At 38.3% G+C, this 20,973-nt stretch overlaps 1 protein-coding gene across 3 annotated transcripts in view; it reads right to left on the minus strand.

Annotated features, from left to right (window-relative positions):
* The window catches only part of MYO16 (myosin XVI), a 404,375-nt gene that overhangs the window by 221,364 nt on the left and 162,038 nt on the right, over nt 1–20,973 (minus strand). For all 3 annotated transcript variants that reach the window (XM_052773633.1, XM_052773634.1, XM_052773632.1), the window contains exon 5: nt 10,599–10,707. In XM_052773633.1, coding sequence (XP_052629593.1) covers nt 10,599–10,707 — 109 coding nt within the window. The remainder of the gene's footprint in view (nt 1–10,598; nt 10,708–20,973) is intronic.

Genomic DNA, 20,973 nt, shown 5'->3' on the forward strand with positions numbered 1-20,973 from the left:
AATGCAGATTTCATAGGGTGTTCTGAGTACCTCCTAACAATCAGTGTATTCATTTTGTCAGAATTGAAGTTTTTGTGCCTTCATCACATTTCACAGTAATGATTTAAAACTACCCAATGACATTTACAGATTACTGATGCCACATGGCATCAATTAAATGTCTTTTTTTCTTTCTGTTTCTGCCTATTTCCTGCTTTTTGTAACAGTCAATTGATAGTTTAACATTCTTGTGCCAGTGACAGAACTCTCTCAAATTGCTAAGTTTAAATTTCCAAAACACTATGTGGTGTGAAGGGCTATATACACCCAAAATTAGTTATCATTTGCAGCACTCACTTCACTTTTTAAACACAACACAGACAGACAGAGCAGCTGAAATGAAACTTGACTGGTCATGATAAAGCTCTTTCCAATGTTGTCAGGTAAGAAAGATTAAAGTTTAAAAATATATGTGTCATTTTCTGCCTGATGAAGGCAGCCATTTTTAAATACTACTGACAGAAGTTATGTCAATTTTTAGTTCCTCTTGACGTCTCCAGTAAACAATTAGAATAAGTTTTGTTTTTCAAGGAGAGAGGCAGCAGGTGGAAATTAACGTACTACCTCTTTTGTGTGTAATACCTCAAACACCCAAAAATGTAAACTAAGTTCACAATCCACAAATTAGAAATAACAGTTTCTGACTTTCCCCCAGAAGAAAAAAAAAAAAAGACTGAAAGTGAAGCACAGTTGTTATCAGGTTGTCCGGTTCATCATGTTTCATGTAAATTACAGCAATGGCTACAGGTTGAGGGCAAAGGCCAGCTGAGTCCACTCAGCCTTTTCTAGCAATTTACTACTGACTTACACTCAGCCTGGTCAGAGAATTAACTTATCCGTATATTCTTATAGTGACAGTGAAATATCGATCGTTACACCTTGTAAATTGCATTTTATAGAACCTTGGTGCATCCTGTCTGGGGCCACAAAAAAACTGGCTGTTGAAAGATTAACTTTGCTCATGCTGAAGGAAAATCAAGAAAAGAGTTCAGCTGCATCAACTGCTATATACATTCTATCACAAATATAATTACACCCATCAGCTCAGAGAAAATGCATAAACAATGCTACATAGCAACAAAAGGCACAGTCTATGTGAATCTCAAGATAGCTTTACTGGCTTCAAACCAATAGTTGTATACAGGAATGATACACATTTCATTAAACAAATAGCAGTAAAAAGCCTGGCAAGTGAGCTGCCACAGTGACATGGTTCCATAGGGTTCATTTTTTAAATATCCAAAAGAGTTTTGAAAAATGCTACAGAAACAACAGAGATCCCCTTCCTCTGCCTTTATAGAAAACAGAATGAAAACATGAAAAAATAATCTAAATTGCAATCTTAGAATTGCAGGTTTGAATTCCAAGAACTCGGGAACTGTCAGGCTTCAGTGAAGGCTTCCCTGGTGGGGAGCTGAGAAGCCGATTTACCAAGCATGCACACGCATCATTCTCTGAGGCTCAAACAAGTAGACCTGGTCAGTAACTGCCTTCGCTTAATCAAGTCTGTAAATCTGGAGAGTTTACTCTCCCTCCCCAGGCAGTGATAATTTTCATCAGTTTAGATGGAACAATAAAATGTTACTCATACAGTAAGTAACTTGCTGCCTGAATCAAAGAATGACCTTCACATTGCATTTCAACAGGGAAATGCGGTTTAGATATTCAGCTGAAATGGGATGACAGCCAGCATGAATAAATAGAGGAAGAAAACCAAATTGGCATGTGCTATGGGAATGGATTCACATTTTAAAAAATGAAAAGTCAAACAGAAAGGCATAGGATGGAAAATATGCCCAAAATACCCTGTACCAAATCAGAACAAGAACTACATGCTCACAAATTCTGCAGGAGATGAGATGGAGAAGGAACAGTTAAAACAGTAGTGACCCTGCAGGATGACAGGCAGGAGCATAACCTAAAAGCTACAAAATATATCACTTCTCACTCTTTAAGAAAAACACCTGACAAGGCCATTTCATGTGCTTTGGCTGTCTCACCCTCTCTGGCATATGGTTATAGAACTGACAACCCAAAGGAACGTAAAAACCTCCGATAAAAAGCAGGAAAGTAACTTCCAGAAAGTTGCAGTGGTAAAGAAATAGATGGCAAACAGAACTGAGAATTGCTACAAAAAATATTTTCCTCAGAAATGTCCGGTACTAAGAAGTCTCTCCATCTGCAAGGGGAACACCCGTTCCTGGGATCAGTACAAAGCAAACACTCAAGCACTTTTTGGGAAATACCCATTGCACTCACCCAGCAGCCACTCCTTCTGCAACGTGCACGTCTCATTCTCCAACAGGCTTAAGAGTCTTTAGGAGAGGTCAATATCACATTGCCTTGCAAACACAAATGTAGGTTAAAAACTTGCAGCAACTTTGAGACGCCAATCTCTCCTCTCCTCTTAGTTAAGTCTTCTCTCACCCTGCCTGTATCTGCCCTTCCTGCCCAGAGCTGCAAACAGAGCAAGGATCTTTTCACCCCAAGCATGATGAGCCTGTCTGTACTCTTCTATAATTTTAGGGATACCATTGTTTAGAAGTTCTATTTTTCTCCTGTACAGCATAGTATAGGATAGACATGTTCACAATCAATGAGAAAAAAAAAAAAGTCATGGTATCATTCTTGAAATATTCATTTTTATTCACAAAAATATTCAGGTGTAGCTGTTACTTTATCCAGCTTTATTTGCTTAAAGTTTTAGGAGGACTCTTCTGGCTGCTTACTAGATAGCTTTGTAAAGAGCATTATTTTTGTTAAATTACATTGTTCAGTAGCTCTTGTGCATATCGCTTGGCATTATGTGCATCTGATTTTCAAAGGTCAGCATATGAACAGATACGTTTCAGCAACATTTATTATGTGAGAAGGGAAGTCAGTATTTTCGGTATCTGCAAAAGAGTGTATATTTGCAAAACTACTAAGCTCTAATTCACTGCAGAAGTACCGACTGATAGTTGTTGGTGGGTTTTACCTCTTTGTCTTTAAAGAGATCATTATATATGCATCGTGAAAGATGTTTAGTTTATTTCCTTCCAATCTGAAAATGCTATCAGAAATGAAATTCCCATCTCCTCCTCACATAGTCATCAGAGTGACAATTCTCCCACTCTAGTGAAATATGCTTTTTTTTTTTCTTCTCTTCTATAACAAGGATGTTGATGACCCTTCCAGCTAAAATTAGTTATATTACCTCTGCCTCTTCTTAACTTGTATGAAAACAAAAATAATTTTTGTAATTTATTTTAACAGACTGGCACAATCTCAAGGCTTAATACTAAAGCATTCATCTGTGGATATGTCTTGCATGTTTATTATTTTATTTGTAATATTAATACCAGAAGACAGAAGCAAAAAAAGCGTATCATTGTCTCTGGTTACTTGCGGTAAGTACCATATCTGAAATGAGCTCTTCCGTATACAGTATTTCTATACTCAGGATTTCTCTGCAAGGTCTTAATATGTTATGGTTAGATGTTTTTGTTAGAAAGCAGTAAAAGCAGGGTACTTGACACCTGCCAGGGAGCCAGGAGCTGAGGGTGAACAGGGGCAGGCAGGTTAGTGTCCTTGCTGACGAGGGCACAGCCCCACAGTACCCAAACAAGAAAATTGAGCAGGTCTGGTGATGGGAATCAGGGCCAACCGACAGTTCTGTGATTGCTAGAAAAGCCTCTAGCAACGAATCCAGACAAATCAGGTGAAGTCAGGCAGTCAGTGGTTCAGGGTTGGGATCAGCAAGGTTCGTGGTTGGGCATATGCATACCTCAAGCAAGGAACAAGGGCAAGGACCTGAGCCTAAATGCAGCTCTCCAGCCAAAGGATGGGTGAAAGATCATTACAAGGCTTCTTCCAGCTCTGCCTCACAACCTAGCCCTTGTCTCAGCCGACTGCTCCCAGGTTACATGGCTGTACCATATCAGAGCTGGCTTTGAGCACCGGCAGCCAAGCCCCTGGGAGTGGGGAGCACAGGTCACAGAGCCCGTGGGTGCACTCTGGGCACTGAAATTTTTTTTCTAACTTGCTAAAGGTTATAGTTTTAGGAATCCTATAAAAAATGGTAATTTATTTCTAATGGTAACAGAATTAGATTATTTATCAGTAAGCTGTTTGAAAGGATACTAAAAGGGCATCCGCAGTTGCTGATGTTCTTCACACTCTTTTTTCAAATATTTGCAAAGCCTGTTAGTCCAGGAAATGCCTGTTTTCCTTCTAGCATCAGTTACAAAGTAAATCATAAACTACTGGCTGAAACTTAAAATGTTAATTCAAGTGCCAAAAGTCTGCACAGTGAGTTTAAAGATTTTCCCTTCAATAAAAACATATGGGTAACAAAATGCTTCCATATGATGGACCTTCTTCTTTAATTCACTTTTAAATGCCCAAACATTTGCATGCTGGAAACACACAAACATTAAGAGGAGTCTAAGACTTCAAAGTCACTTCCCCAAGAGTTAGAAAATATAAAAATTATGGTAGCTTATTCAAGCTTATATTAGAAAACACAAAGGCCAAAGGAAGACAGCTGAGCATTCTCAACTACGACGTTTTCAATGTGTCACATTTTCTGTGGGCTTCATTTTTAGGACTTGAAGGGACCTACTGAAACATCTCATTTGGTCCCGTTCTCACTGGCAATACCATCACCTAACACCTATCACCAATTAATCAAGCTCTCTGCAGAAACTAGACAGATTTTTTGTGTGTGTGATAATCTTATGGGTAGGTGGTTCCCAATCAGCAAATATCAGAGTGAAAAAACTTTGAACCACCCTGAGGCTGTTTGGTTTTGGTTGCCTGTTTTTCTGTCAACCTACTGCATCAATGTTATTAATAGAAAATTTGTAAGCAGAAATCAAGATCACATTGCATATGGTTCTAAAATAGAAAATATAACAGAGGATTTAGTTTTAGCTTAAATCCACTGATCTTTTAGTACTAACAATCTACATGTGTTGACATTTTCGTCAGTTCTTACTGTAGTATGTTGGCAATAATTCCTTAATGTCTGTGAAAAGCCTTTCATAGTTTTAAATACGAAAGTCTAGAGCAGTTACTTTTTCTGAAATGATATTGATCTATATCAAATGCTTTTCTTGAGTGCACTGAAGAAACAGTATGTGATTCTTTTTTTTCCCATGCTGGATTACTAGATCTGTTTTAAGCATTTCTGTAGCACAACCTCAATGTTAGAGCATTTTGGTGTATGTATTCTGAACACTTTAATTCATAATCAAAGCTGATAAAAAACCCACATAACTGGGATTTTCATTTTGATCTTAGTCTCATAAAAAGTTCCAGGGTGTTGAGAAATGCATGACCAGATGTATCGTCCAAGTGTTGGCAGTTGTGGGGCTGCTGGGGTGGCTTCTGCGGCAAGAGGCCAGGGCCTGTCCCGTGTGGACCACAGACAGTTCTCAGCTGCAGGAGACCCACCACAGGACACAGCTGAGCCTCTCAGCCAAGTATGGCACCTCTGTGAAAACATACTTAAGGAAGGGCAGAAAACAGAGAGACAAAGAGGAAACAAAAGGAGGGAGAAATAGCTGAGGGAACACCAAGGTCAGAGAAGAAGGAGGGAGAAAAGGTGGTCCAGGCGTTGGAGCAGAGATGCCCTGCAGCCCATGGAGGACCCATGGCGAAGCACATGGACGTTCCTGAAGGAACTGTATACCTGTGAAAAATCCATGCTGGAGCAGAGGAAAAGTGTAAAGAGGAAGAAGTGGCAGAGAGAAACTGCTCTACATACTGACTGTACCTCCCCCACCCCCCTGCATCACTTGCAGGGGTAGAGTCTGGAGTGAAGGAGCGAAGTCAAGCCTGGGAAAGGGGGAGGGAGGAAAGGTGCTGTTTTAGTGTTTGTCTTTCTATTTCTCACTACCTGAATCTATTCCAATTTGCAAGTTTCCCCAAGTTGAGCCTGTTTTCCCTGTGACAGTAACTGGTAAGCAATCTCCCTGTCTTCATCTCAACCCACGAGCTTTCTCATCCTATTTTCTCCCTCTGTCCTGCTCAGGAGGGGGAATGAGCAAGCAGCTGGGTGGGAGTTTGGCTTTTAGCCCAACCACACCAGATTTAATAAATAATTTCAAATAACTTTACATTTTAAACCAAAATAATTTTGGGATGTATCTTCCTATCACATTCTAGGTTACTGTATAGTGTCACTCTCACAGTAAATTTTTCCTTAATCCTTTGCCCACTACTTTTCTGAATCAGCTTTTCCTGCATGTTATTTCCCTTATGTTGTTAACTGTTGGCTTCAGGGAAATTCTCCTTATTGTAGTAATTTATGAGTTGACTGTTTCTGACTAATGTTAAACACTGTCTTCAGTGTAGGATTCTGTACTAACCCTTAGCTTCTGGGATTTTTATTCTACCTACTGCTGCATAGCAGAGAAAGAAATTTATTCCTTCCACTTTGCAGCTGAAAAGTAAGGCTTAACCCATTTGCTAGTAAGAATTTAATAAACCACAGTCTATTTTTGTGAAATCTGCACAGTATTTTAACTAACTTACACCATAAAAAAACTACCTCAATGGATAGGACTTGCACATGATTTTGGCTCTATATACAGTTTTCTGAGACACCTGAATATGATCCCCTTAATATTCAGAGAACAAAACAGATCCATTATTCACACAGCTTGGAATACTATAAAAGATTTTGATTAAGTACCTGAAACCTCTATTACCATCAAAGGTTGATAACCTTTAACCAGCTATTTTAAATTCATTTACCCCACAGAAAGTGAACTGTTAAAAAGAATACTTCATAGAAAAGCAATAACCCTTTTTTTCTGTACCTGTGTCATGGTAGAAAAAGAAAAGCCATCTATACCTTCAGGTAGATATGTTATTTAAATGTAGTCATTCTTAAAAAAAAAATTCCGCAACAGATGGTTTTCTTTTGGTCTTGTAATAACCTGCTAGTGCATAAACTCTCACTGTACAACAGGCAAAGAAGGTATTATTTTGCTTTCAGATGTGTAGGATACTTAAAAAAAAAAGTAGTAGTAAATATCAAGATGCTGTTTTCTCAGATTAAATAACAAGGCTGATGTTCTTGAAATGCACAGTTATCCTACTAAAAGCTGAAGCCTGAGATCTTGGAAGACAAAAGGGAACACCTCTTTTTTGGAAACAAATTACACAGTGAACATGTCACCTCCTGTCACTTGTCAAATATGGAACCAAGAAATATGTCACTCATTTGCAGTTTCTAAGTCATCTAATCCATTATACAACTAAATACCAAGAAAGGAAGTAAACAAAAATGTTGCATTCTTCAAAGCATTACATATTTAAAACAGCTTAAAGGAAAAGGAGCAAACATAAGGATCATACGCCATGATCAGAGTTTCACTGACACACTTCTACAGTAGAACATTCTGCCTCTAAAAACAAAGAGAACACGCTAGCAGCCATTGAAAGTTTGATGTTTTTAAAATGGCATTAATACAACAAAAGCTTTGCCTTAAAACATAAAGCTGATATTAATCTAAATAAAGGTCACAGAAGGTACCAGGTGGACTTCCTCGATGATTCCAATAATCAACCATGTTCAGAATAAAACAGGACAAAGAGGGAAAAAAAAAAACCTTTTTACACTTCCTAGTATTTTCATTTCACCTCTGGAGGGAGACACTTCCTGGAGGTAAATAATGAACAGAGAAGAGGCTACAGGTATAAGTTACAACAAATAAAATTTCAACTGAAAATACAAAGAAAAAAAAAGACACGAAGATGGCTCAGCACTGGACTGGGAGCCCAGAGAGATCAGAGATTCTCCAACCCACCATGGTCCTGGGTAACCTGGGCTACTCTCAGTTGGCTTTGCCTTGGCAAGACGTTGCAGCAGATGGTCTCTCCGTCTTATTTTTCAAAGTCCTTAAATGTCGTGACTTCATAGCAAAAATAAGATGACCAGTAACATGTAAAGCCAATGGTATCTTAGCGCAGAACAAATTTAACAGTGTTTACAGGTGTCCTCCTGGTGGCTGGTCAAGTGAATAACCCTTCTGCTCTCTAGTGACAGTATTTCCTAGAACTCCACTAATGGCAACAGGAATTTAGACACCAAAGCTGGTGTACAGACACCTACATCTAGACCTGTAAATTTAAATATCATAACCTTAAACTGAATCCCATCCTATATAGCAGACTTCTAAGCCTCAGCTAGCCATTCTGGGCTCCCTTCATAGCACTTGGAAAGAAGCATGCAGTTCAGATTGTAATTCAGATGACCCATTACAGATACCTACCTTTGAAGCACCTCTTTTGCTTTAAGGAGGGTTTGCTATAAAGTGACTACCAGACACTTGATTTAGATAAATCAACCCCAATAAAGTCCTCGAGCTCAGGAGCACACTAGGCTTCTGAGTGCTCCTAGGACATGATCAAATATACAGTTAAGCTATTTCCACCACTTTCCTAAATATGAAATTGGGTGCTGTATTTTTCCTTCCATCCTTGATTAGGGATATCTTAAATGAAGCTTATAGTATACTAGAATTATTACCCCACCCAAAGGATGCTCTTAATATACAGAGGATACGTACCTCAACTTGTTTTCCCTTAGGTAAGTAAAGTCTGCATATTGCTTTCTTCAGTCAATAATTAGTTTCAGTATACAATGTAACATCAGTTATGTTAGTCTGGGCAATTCAAAGTAATTCATACTTATCCAGACAGCTTTATTTCCTTCAAGGATTCCCTCCTCAATCATTATTAACCATGGCAGGCTATACAAATATTTTAGAAGATACTCATTAAATTTTAAAAACTAAGTGCGAAATAAGGGTACTTTGAGCTGCCTATTGTTACAAGAAGAATAGTAACAGACGAAGCAAAGTTGATAGGCATTTTGTCATTGATCACCCAAAGGCCAGGATTTCACACAGTACTGCAATTAAAGGGTAGGATTGATCTATTCTTACAGTCTAAAACTATGACAGGTAAACTGACTTGTCAACCTAGGTTCTTATTAGTCAGCAGAAAGAAACAGTCCTGGAAGTCAGTTCTCCTCACCTAGCCAGGTTAGGAAGAGCTGAAACAATACCTGCATTTCCCATTTCTCTCTATTGACCAAAAGAAAAGGTCTGGATGATTAGCTCAGGCTCAGCTATCTACAGTTAGTACAGGCAGATGTCACCTTCATAATGTTTAGGGTTTTTTTTTCTTTGGAAACTTCCCACATTCACAGAATCATTGTTTAATGAGTTACAGTACCTCTCCTATCTACTGGAAAAGAGGCAACACTGATAACATTAGAGTCATAAAAATCCACTGTTCCACATAAGTTCTTTCAATATAAACACTTTGCCAAGAAACTAGCAAATCTTTTTCTTTTTTTTTTTTCCAAATCTATTTCATTTTGCAACCAAACAAAAAGACAGACATACCAAGGAAAGAGGAAGCATTTTCTGATAGATCCACACAAATAATTGCAAGTGAGCAGACCACACCTTGTTGTATGCTACATGCTTGTTCTATGCTACATGTTAAATACCATATCAGACAAAGCATTTGGAGCATTTAGACTCCAAATATCTGCATTTTGCAAGGCAATCAAGTTTTTTAGAAGCTAATACCTGTATTGCCATTAGAAAAATCGAAAACCAGAGTTCATGAGTTACAAAGACATTGCCAGGCACCAAGGAAGCAACATTATAAAATACACCTGTGTAATACCCTGGATGTGCTATGGGCTAACAGTATAGGACCTCACACTAAGTGTGATTTCCTTGCCAGTCTAAGTTAACTTCTCTTTTAAGTGAAAGAGGACATAACCTAGTTTATGTTGAAACAGACTTCTTATATGGAGGTAATGTTGAAATTACACATTTTTACATTACTACTCGTTATTTCTGCTTAATACATTGTCCTTAGTGTTATGATGAGCCACATACAACGTTAAGGCAACCTATTATAGTCAAAAGCAATGCTAGAAATCTCAGTTCAGAAACCTTATTTAAGTTTGCAGCTGGTGAAAAACAAACCTTTTTTTTCAATACAGGTCCTGTCATCTATAACATATTAAGCATACTTCATAAAAGAAATCTAGCTACAGTATTTTCTCCATACAAAACAAAACCAACACTAATATTCTTGAATAAGTGATAAAGTTTCATATACATTTCCATTCAGATGACTTGCAGAGATTTATTTAACAGGCTCTCACTGGAAAAAATATACTCTGAGGCTATACATAACACATGTGAAATGGAACAAAATGTGAAACCTGGTCCTCACACTGTTAAATTAATTGTTTTAAAAGCTTCTGCATTACTGCAGTTTTTCTGCTTTCAATTCACACTCTCACATCTCCATATGAATGGGCAAAAGCAGATCTGACAATAATCACTGCCACTAACCTTTGTTAGTTGTTTGAATCTAAACGCACTGAAAACTTTTCTGACTCGAAATCATCTTCCTCCCCTCCATCTCCAAACTAATATAGTTCCACTGGCTTCAGTACTGACTTACGTCAAATTAATATCCATCATTTTTATGTCATGTTCATTAAAAACATTCCAGAAGCTGAAGAGCTGACTTACCATTTTCTTCCAAGTACATCAGAAGGATGCTGCTAGATTCAGTCCCTTCTATGGCATAATCAAGTGCGATGTTGCCATTAACATCTTGCAGCAGCACATTTGCTCCAGCCTACAGACAAGAATTGAAAACATTTTAGGATTTTTTAGTGAAATCTCAAACACTACTGGGGTTCTTATACATTCCCATTCAAAAACATTTCAAAGTTGGGGTTCTTAGACAGAAGGCTGATTATAACCTGAAACAAAACAAACCAAACCACACAAAAAAAGCAAAGACAAAATAAAGGACTCTCGAATGTCAAAAAGGGCTGGCTTTGCCTGGGACAGCTGACACTGTTGCCACCCTAGCTATCCAGCCTGCCTTTACTGCACAGATGTCTGAGCTGCTCAGCAGTGAGTTTTGGAACCACCACCATTTGCAGCACAGCATTTTAAAGTAAGCTGTCACTGATTACACTCTGCCTTAAAACACTACACGGTAAACAGCACTAGTTCAAAAGCTGACTGACAAGCAGCACAGACACCCATGCAGCAGGGATGGGTAGACAGCTGGTAAGGGTAACCTTGTCAGCCGGCCCAACCTCTTATGGTCTCATCCATCAATCCAACCTTGATGATTTCAACTGTAGTCCCTAAAGGAGCCAGGCTGACATTTCTGTAAGTTTCATTCAAAATTCAACATAAAGGGCAGACAACTAAAAAGAGCCATTGAGGGGGGAGGGAGGGGGAACAGATTCATGAGAAGCTTGAAAAGAAACCACCAGCATGACAAGAAAACTTGTCTTTTCTATATAAAATATTGTTAGTGTAAGAATTTGCACTATGAAGGGCAATTTTTTTTTTTTTTTTTTTTTACATAAGAAAGCTCTCATCTTATCCTTGAAAATATTATGAATGTCTGGTGGACAAAAGTTTACATTACAGTGAAATGTCATGTATCTTCTTTAAGAGGCCATAAGTTTAATTCATTTCAAGTGTTCTCTCTATGGCTTTTTACTGCAAGCAATTATGAAATAAGAATGACCTTTGGTAAACTGAATTACTTGTCTTATAAGCGTGTATGATAAAAAGTTTAGCTAACGACAATGAGGGCTATCAAGGACAGCCTTTCTTAAAACCACAGGAGCAGAGGCCAACTTTAATAAGGAATTATTAATGGAAGGTATGACTGCTGCTTTCAGGAGCTTACTCTGTAAGTACTGTATCAAAGAAAAACTCACAATGGGCTCAGCTCCTGGCTCAGAGTGAAATATGACATAAAAAACTAGCAAATTCATGTAGGCTTCATGTCATCAAACTGAAGGTGTTGGAGCTGGACTTGCTAGTCTGAGGTGACCTCCTGGGTTCCCATCACAGTGACAAGGGGACAGACAGGCATCAAAGAATGACTCACCTCAGCCATCTCAAACACTTAAGATACCCTACTAGACCATATCCTATACAGCAAAATAACCTATCTTGCTACAAAGTGTACTACTTTCTTTTAGCACCCGTCTTGCTGCACTGACTGTAAGGAGAACCTAGACAGCAAATTTAGATTAGATGTGTATCTTTTAAATTGCTAAATGATATTAGATGAGAGGAGTTGACTCTCATGCTTAGTGAAAAAGAATATAAGACGACTTACAAGCAAAGAGACTTACAAGGTGTAATATCTTTTATATTCATTATAGTGCTATGAAAATAAATTTCTGCTTGCCTGTCCTGCCAGACAAAATTAAAACAATGATCAAAAATCAAATAAAGGATGAATGTGAAGACCATAATATCTTTTCAGGATGGTTTAACAACTATTTATTGCACTTGTTCCACTACTGGGAAGCATGATTTTTGTTTGTTTTGCTTTCTACTCACTGAACCATGACAGTTTGCTGGTGATGACAGAACCAAGCAAGCAACACATTTTCATATTTAGTTGACTTACAAAGACTTGAAGGCACCTATCCTTCCCTGCATGTAAATAACCTTGGAGAAGGCTGACTAGTCTGACTTCAGCAAATCTAATTTTAAGAACTGTACCAAATGTTTTGAGAATAGCCACAAACACTGTGATTTGTAAAGTCTATTGCTGGCTATAAAACAAGTTTTGGATCAGGGAATTTTACTTAATTTATTGGCCAACAAACTTTTAATTATTGATTCTGCTACTGAAAAATAGAAACAGGCAAACAAGCAAACACTTAGAGAACTACACTTGGACTCCTCTCTAGACACCACCTCTTCCCCTTCCCATCTCCAAGCCCCTTGCCACCCGCACGCTATGCCTGCAGTGGGCAGTGTGGGAGACTGGGGTCAGCACGTTGTGGTTCCGCTTCTTTGGTGGTCCCTTGTTTCTTCCTCCACTGCTCTGGCATGGGCTCCTTCACTGGCCAACAGTCCTGCCAGAGACATAACTCTCCCCCAAGTCCTCTGCTCGGCTCCCACTTGGGCAGTTCTTTCGCTCCAGCCCTGCTTGCAGCCCCCCGCTGCCAGCATCATGCAGGTTATGCCCAGTACCAAACTCCACTGTGCTTTCGAAAGCAAGCTATTACAGGTATAGAAAGGGGGGGAATTCCACTGTATCTCCCCTCCTTAGTGCATTGCACAACATCCTGCCAAAAAGATGTTTGACAGGTTGTCACTATGATGCAAACTGTACACACCAATATTTTGAAGTGCGCACAGTATGGACTTTTCTTCCTGTTCACTCTGATTGCACGTTTGCCTGCGATACAATGGAAATTACTTGCTGTTAAATGCAACGCAGGCTTTTCAATTGCTCAGGATTTCTTTTATTTCCAGGCACCTCTCAGCTTGTTATGGCCAGTCCTGAAAACTGATTTGAAATCTCATTTTCTAATTATAAAGCAAATTTCCCATTTAGCTACTTCTATAAGTAAAGACAAGATGGCAATCCCACAGATGGCAGAAGTTCACACAGGTAACTGGCAGGGGTCAGAGCAGAATGAATGAGAGGCAAACTAAGCAGCAGAAAACCAGCAGGCTCAAGCAAAAGTACAGACAGAGCATGACAAAGACATAGAACATGTTGCAGGTAGCAAATGTCACAAATACTGCAGCTTTAGTTCAAATTCAGACAATCAAAATCATGCTAAACAACTCGAGTGCTATTGTTACATATATGGCCTCGTAGGCCAGACAGTAAGAAACCCAGATATGAGTAGCAATGGAATTGAGATTATCTGAATATAGTGCTACTTTGTTCTTAGGTTTCTGTTCATAGCTCTGAAAGAGACTATGAGGAATACTGTCCCCAGGCTGCTGCTATTAGAGTTTCCAAATTTATATGCATACCTTGTTTATATTCAAAATGTAATTCCCTATTTATTCCATTTCAGTTCGAATGTTTTATCAACCCTCTTGAATTCTGCATGCAGTGCTCAGTGTACATGAAAAGTTACTGGCTTACCAATTCTCCACACATCCTCATTCTCAAGTCATTTCACAATAAAAAGATAAATGCATTGCAAAGAATTTTAGAGAAAAATATTTGTCTGCAATGATAAATTGCTTGTATTTTAGAAAAACTGCAGAAGGAACATCTTTAAATATATTATTTTTAAATGTTCCCAAAGACACCTAGCTCAATACACAGAATGCAAAATGCAACTGAAATGCATGCTCTGCTATGCAGAACAACATCCCTATGTAGAGAGAGCATATGAGAGTAAACCCTGGTGATCAACAATAAGTGAGCAGACAGTGCCAGGTTTGCACACTATCCCCGTATGACCAGAAATCAAGAGCCTCCTGCCAAAGAGAAAATACCTTTGGCTAGTGAAAGAAGGTAAGATTTCCCTTCTGGTTCCGGAAATGATGATTCAAAATACTTTAATTTATCTCAGGATCATTTTACTGTGCCTATTCTTAATTAATTTCTGCCTATTTACTTATTTGTAGAATCTCTGATACGTTTTCATTTCAGACAAACTGAGTACAATAGCTTAACTCCACATATACGCAAAACTGGTGACCCTAAATATTAGGTACTGAGCTCAGGAGCAATATAGCATGAGGTAGGTTAGATGTGAACAGTTTCACAGTACCGATCTATGTGCATACCCCCATTTTTTGCTAACATGAAGTAGTTTGAGATGACATCCCACTCAGTGGGAAAGAGATGAGTAACTTCAGATTCACTGTAGAGTACATGATACAACATACATTCCCACTATAACTTATCCCACGATCACATCTTTGTATAGCTAAACTTTAGGATAGCACAGGGAAGAACACCACTTTGCACACCAGGGTGTAGTAAGGAGCTGAACTCTTCCTTCCCAAATAACGTACCAGAAGGTGGGGAAAGAACCAAATAGCTTCTGAAGTCCAAGCACTATTGGAAATTTTCATTTACAAGAACTTACAAAAATTAGTAACTTCACCACATCATCACATGTGAACAGACTGTGAGCATAGCCAGAGTCCTCTAAAGGGCTCTGTCCCTATACAAGGTACCTGTTGCCACTTGGCCCAAGTGCAAAAGTATAAATGCAGTCACAAACTCTCAAGACTGTTGCTGCAGCTATAGCCCACTGGATCAATGTCCAAACTCCCACTGGTAAAATAAGAGTTGAGTTTAGTCCATATTCTACATTTGGGAAGCCTCATTAGTGATACTGTTAACTCACAAGCAAATAATTTATTTTTCATTTTCTCCATCAATCTCTTTTTTAAGAATTAATTGACATCTAAAAACCAATCTAACATGCACAGGGGCAAACCTTTAATTAAATATTTGATTTTTCAAAAAGTCTTAGAACTTCCTTTTCTGCAACAGATGTAGCTTTATCAGTGCTATTTACTAGCTGGCTAACAATCTTTGCTACTCTTTCTTATTCCCAGTGTCTCTTATACATCTTTATCTCACGATTCCCAAATAAGAAATGTATCTACCTACCGTTACTTGAAAAAGAACAAGGACCATTCCATTCTGAGGAATCTGTCCTTCTTTACAGATTTAAAATTATTTATTTCCTTCTGTCTCTCTGAATTCTACAATATTTTGTGTATCAGCAGCCTAACTTCATCAGGATGGGTGAAAACCACATTCTCCCAACACTTTATGGACATAATTAAAGGCAGTTTTGTGGGAAGAAGAGCTGTGGGTTTAGACCTTCTCCAGGCATCTCCAACCATCCCCTATATTCAGGGACACAGTTCTAAACACTAAGTTGTATGTCCAGAAACATAATACTATCACAACTGTCTGGACTGCAATGTAATATGATTCAGGCATTCTTAGAGGGACACCTAACTTACTGAGGTTCCCCCAGGACTTGGGAAGGATTTGGGCATGCCTCTGCCTAGGTACTATCTCTTGCTTGGCTGCCCAGCTAGGACGCTACAGCTTATGCACCCAGGGAACTTTGTGCTCACAAGGGTTAGCTCGTTGAACTGCGTTCTGAACCAGAGTCAGCATCCAGCCGTTTTAGGTGGAAGCAGGTAGACTCCAGAAAGTCTGAGTATGATCCACAGAAATTCAAGCTTAAAGTCCTGTATTCTGTTGCATGCATTAAATTATTCTTTCAACCTTCCATGCAGGTTATTTAAATATTTGAAATAACTACGTAATTTAGCTTTATTTGTATATTAGAAAGTCCCAGGAATGTTATAAAATATTTTTCAGTACAAAAATCATGACCCAGCCACTGCCTCTTTTACCTAGGATTACCACCATTGGCTTCATGAGACTTTATGAAGGCAATCAGAAATAAAATATAGCCTGAGGAATATGTGTGAATTATTAAAAAAAAAAAAAAAAAACAAAAAAAAAAGAGGAGGCAGAAACAACAGTCTTGTTAATATACCTGTTGCTATGCAAAAAAAAAAAAAAAACAAAACTTCTCCTAGTAACAGGCTTCTGCACAGTTGTTACTATGCTTCAGGTGCTCCACAGTATGCTAGCCATGTGGAATTTGTGCAGTCACCTGTCAACCTCCCCCCAAACCCTGACTTTTTGCTATCTATTTATATTCTTTATTTATATTAGTAATCCATTTTTATTCCATTCCACATACTCCATATATATTTTAAAGTATACATTTATATGTGTGTAAATGTACCAAAAATTCATAGTATTTCTCTCTTCTATGTTAACCACTGTTCCCAAAAGGGAAAGGCTAGCATTTTTTCAGTGGCAGCTTAGACTACTCACTTTTTATTTTTTTTAAATATAACCACAAGATTTACAGACTGTTCCTTTTTATAAGATGACGTTAACCACGCAAGTAGACCAAGACTAAACGTAGTTCTTCACAAAACATTTATGGCATTTCACTTCCTGTAACATGAGTAGTTAAGTTTTCCCCCCTTTACTGACCTTCTTCACACTAATTCCGTTAAAAGGTTTTGCTCATTGAAGGATGTTCAAGGTTTACATGCACACATATATGTGTTGTCACACATACTATGGTTACAGTGCAAATGGTACATCCTTCCAAAAGCCCTTAGTATATTACCAGTTAAAAAGAAAGCAACAGTAATCAGGATATAATGCTCTATCTGTTTGCACACAAGGAAACATACAGTAAATCACACATGCTCATGGGCTCTGTGGTGCCATATGATCTTGCTCTCTGACCTCAAAGGTTTGCATAAATTTTCATTTAAGATACCAAATCTCAGAAATCTAGCTGGCTCCTCTTTTTGTGGCTCCTATTGGACTTTTTTGACTCTCATTCATTAACAAAGCGAAAGGGTTAAGGTTGCTCTACACAGTACTGTGTTTTAGGTCATCTCACTTTTCACAAATTCACGATGCTAAGCAGAACAGGAACAGTTCTCAAGGCAGGACTCCAAAAAAGTCAGACTTCTCTACATTAGCAAACCACAGACAATGAAATAAAAGAATACATGAGATTGAGCAGCTGCTCTCAGTTCAAAAGCATGTTTTCCTTCCAACTCATTTCAAGAACAGATTTTCTGTGGGCAGGAAATTATTTCACAGAAATAACAATTTAGTTACTAGCAGAGCTGGAAAAAAACACATGAGGGTTTTAGTGATTACAATTATAGATCCTCCATTGACAGTTCCCCTACCTGTTCCTATCTTAATCCAGGTTTACCTGCTTACTAAGAAGCAAACTGACACACACAAGCTGGGTTACCTCTTTTGTTTTCCCTTTTTGGGTATAAAACAATCTAGAAACTATTTTACTAAATCTAGATATTGTCTCTCAGAATGCTGATTGCAGTCTAAATACTTCCATTTTAACTTTTTCCACATAAATCTTTAAGGAAGCCCCTTCCCCATGACACCGCAGATTCTTAAGATATTTGGGATATAGTTAATCAATTTCTATCAGTTCCAGAGTAAAGCAGGGATTCCTGTTCCAGAACAAAAGGTCAAAAGAAGCCCATGAAAAAGCCAGCTATCCCCTGAGCAGATTCAAGACTAGGAGTCCACCATGCAGCTTACCTATTTCTAAGTTTTTACTTTTATTCCTCCTCTCCCAGGCTTGACAGAGAATGGAAGCGGGATCACAAATGTTTATAAGCCATCTACAAAGATAGGTAAGTTCCAGTACAATGCACGGCAAACAGTACAATCACCTCAAAGCTGCTCTAGCTTCTGTTTGGGCTTTAATGACCCTTAATGTAGCCTGCCAAAAGAGAAGGAAAAAAAAAGACAAGATACTCCCTTTACGGAAGACAGGAGTGGGACTGATAGAAAACCATTCCCCAAATACGGCTATCTGCTGTACAGCTAATCCTAGCAGCCTCTTTTCTTTTACATATCTCAAAGGAAAACAAATAAATTAAAATTTCAGCTGTACAAAAACAACTTTTCACAAGCCCGTTCTTCATCCTTTTTAGGGCAGTTTCCATCACTGCAGCCTGAGGGGACACACCTGATCTTTGATTAAATGGGAATTTCAGTAAGTCAAGACTGATGACTTGAGCTTCAAGGTACTGTGTTTCGCAAATAATAAACTGTAACTTCTCTCAGGCAGTTAAGTCACTTGCAGGTAGTTAGGTTCCACATCCAAACACCACCACCCCCCAAACATAATGGATACCAAACCTAGACAGAACTTTTCCAAAATGATAGGTTTTCCTCAGTGAATTATTATTTATTGAAACCTGAACTTTTAAAAGTATTGAAGAATTGCAAACAAAAGTCTCATCATGTAGGAGTTTCCAAATTGAAAATATTTTCTTCCTTTCTTTCCAGAGTGCCTCTTAGCAAAATAATCTGAACAAGAACCCAAACTCCATACAGCAATTCGGAGCAAAATCTGTGCATCACAAATGAAAATAACAACCGAAAAGATCTAACTGCATCTATCATACCTGCTATTTGATACATTAATAAATGTTCCATGCATGCTTTACACGGGCTTTTGTAGCTACAGAGAAAATGCAGCGAACAAATCCTCCTGCTCAGCTACTTCCTCCATAGCAGGGCATCATGTTGAGGCATATTCATGAAAACAAGTTCTCCCTTAATACAAAAGGAAAAACCTCTCACTTCCTTTTAAATGGACCTGCAGAGAGCACAGCTCTGTAAACTGGGCTGGCCCAGTGCATGAGGTGCAGGGCTTCTTCCATAACCTTGAGTCAATGGTTACCCGCAGCTCATTTGAAGCAGGAGTTCCCACCTCTCACAGAGGAAAGATACTGATCATCAGCTGTCTGCAATCTTTGTTCTATTTCAGGGCTTTAAATTCTGTAGGAGTTACTACTGCCTACAAACCCACGCCTGTCACATTACCAAAATTATTCTTTCACAAGAAGCAGGAGCTGTCTGCCGTCCGGATGAGCTTAACTTGTGATGTAAGTCAAGGTTTGAATTCATTTTCAGCATGCCTGATCCCACATCATAAAAACACAAACACAAAGCTCAATCCCTTACATCTGTGACAACACAGCCTACAGAACCAAAGCTGAATGCAGAGTGCCCTCTGGGCATATAAAATAAACTGGAAAGACTTCCTATCTCCAAAAAGACACTTTAAAGGAAATTAGGAGATAACCCAGTACCAAAAATTTTATGCCAATACCCTTGTATAATTGCTAAGAATATATGCATTTGTATTAATGTAAATTTATGCTATGCCGTTACTACTTACTTTTTTCCCCTCATAGCTACATGCTATACTTGTCAAGGAACTTTCATACAAATGCAGTTGGAAATTCACTCATCCTTGTGTACATAAAGTATTTCAGCTGCCGTGTGGATAGAAGTTCTTTAATTCATGGCACTTCTGGGTTCCACATTGCAGAAACAGGCACCAAAATCTGAATACGCAACATAACTCCTGGTCAAAACAGACTTTGTTATAATCTAGAAATCAGGATCTATGGATGCATGCCAAGGTGCGTAAAGAACATTAGTGTTCCAAAAATCCCAGGCATCTTAACCTCTGTGACACATTGGTTAAGAAAGGATGAAGAAATGTGCCAATACAGTGGCTGCTTATAAAAAGCATCATATAGATATATACATATAAGATCGCCAATGCCTACAGAAATACCCAATTGTATTTGCAAACATACTTCTTGGTTGTTGAATTACTTCACACAAATGATAAAAACAGTACTTTAAAATCATCAACACTCCACTATCATTTTGACAATCATCTAATTGATGACTAAGGCATTTTCTTCCTTAAACTAATAGAATGTAGGCAATGTCAGTTCACAGAAAAGATTTTCAGAAGAATTAAAAAAAAAAAAAAAAAAAAGGCTGTCATGGCACGTATTACAGATTGCTTGACAGGCGTAGTCTGTTTGACTAATGCATTCAGAAGATAAAAGAATTAGCACTGATGACTGAAAACTAAAGACCAACATTTTCCCATCTGTTTGTGCACCATGGGGACTTAAATTCCACCCATCAGCTGGAAGGCATGTAAAAGGCAAACAAAATCCCACTTGGTTCCAGTACTGAACACTTCTGATAACGCTGCACAAGTATAGTATGTTTTCAGTAACATCGTTCAAAGTAAAATACAAATAAGCATACAGTTAGGAGATGAAAAGTTAAAATCTACTAACCCAGAAGCTATCAAACAAAAAATAACATACATTTCTCAGGTTACCACTATTTCCATGCCCTAGCGCTACAACATTCATGAGAATTTGGGAACATTCTATTAATTCTAAATGTGTACAGATATTTACTTGGATCTTAATTAGTTGGCAAATCAGCTTTCATGGTGGTTCTTCATATTTTGACTCCTAGCATACATCGCCAAGGTTTCTTGGAATTTAAGGTCTTAATTTCTACGCTAAATAAAGTCTGGTTTCCTTGACTTAGCTTTACCTCAAGGAAAGATTTTTATTTGCTCTCTTCTCCCACCTAAATACCTGAAAACATGCAGAATCGCCCAGCTAGTTTGATTAGAAATTGGAAGGACAGAATTATTTT

Source organism: Harpia harpyja, chromosome 22 (genome assembly GCF_026419915.1).
Source record: "Harpia harpyja isolate bHarHar1 chromosome 22, bHarHar1 primary haplotype, whole genome shotgun sequence".
NCBI classification, from domain to species: domain Eukaryota; kingdom Metazoa; phylum Chordata; class Aves; order Accipitriformes; family Accipitridae; genus Harpia; species Harpia harpyja.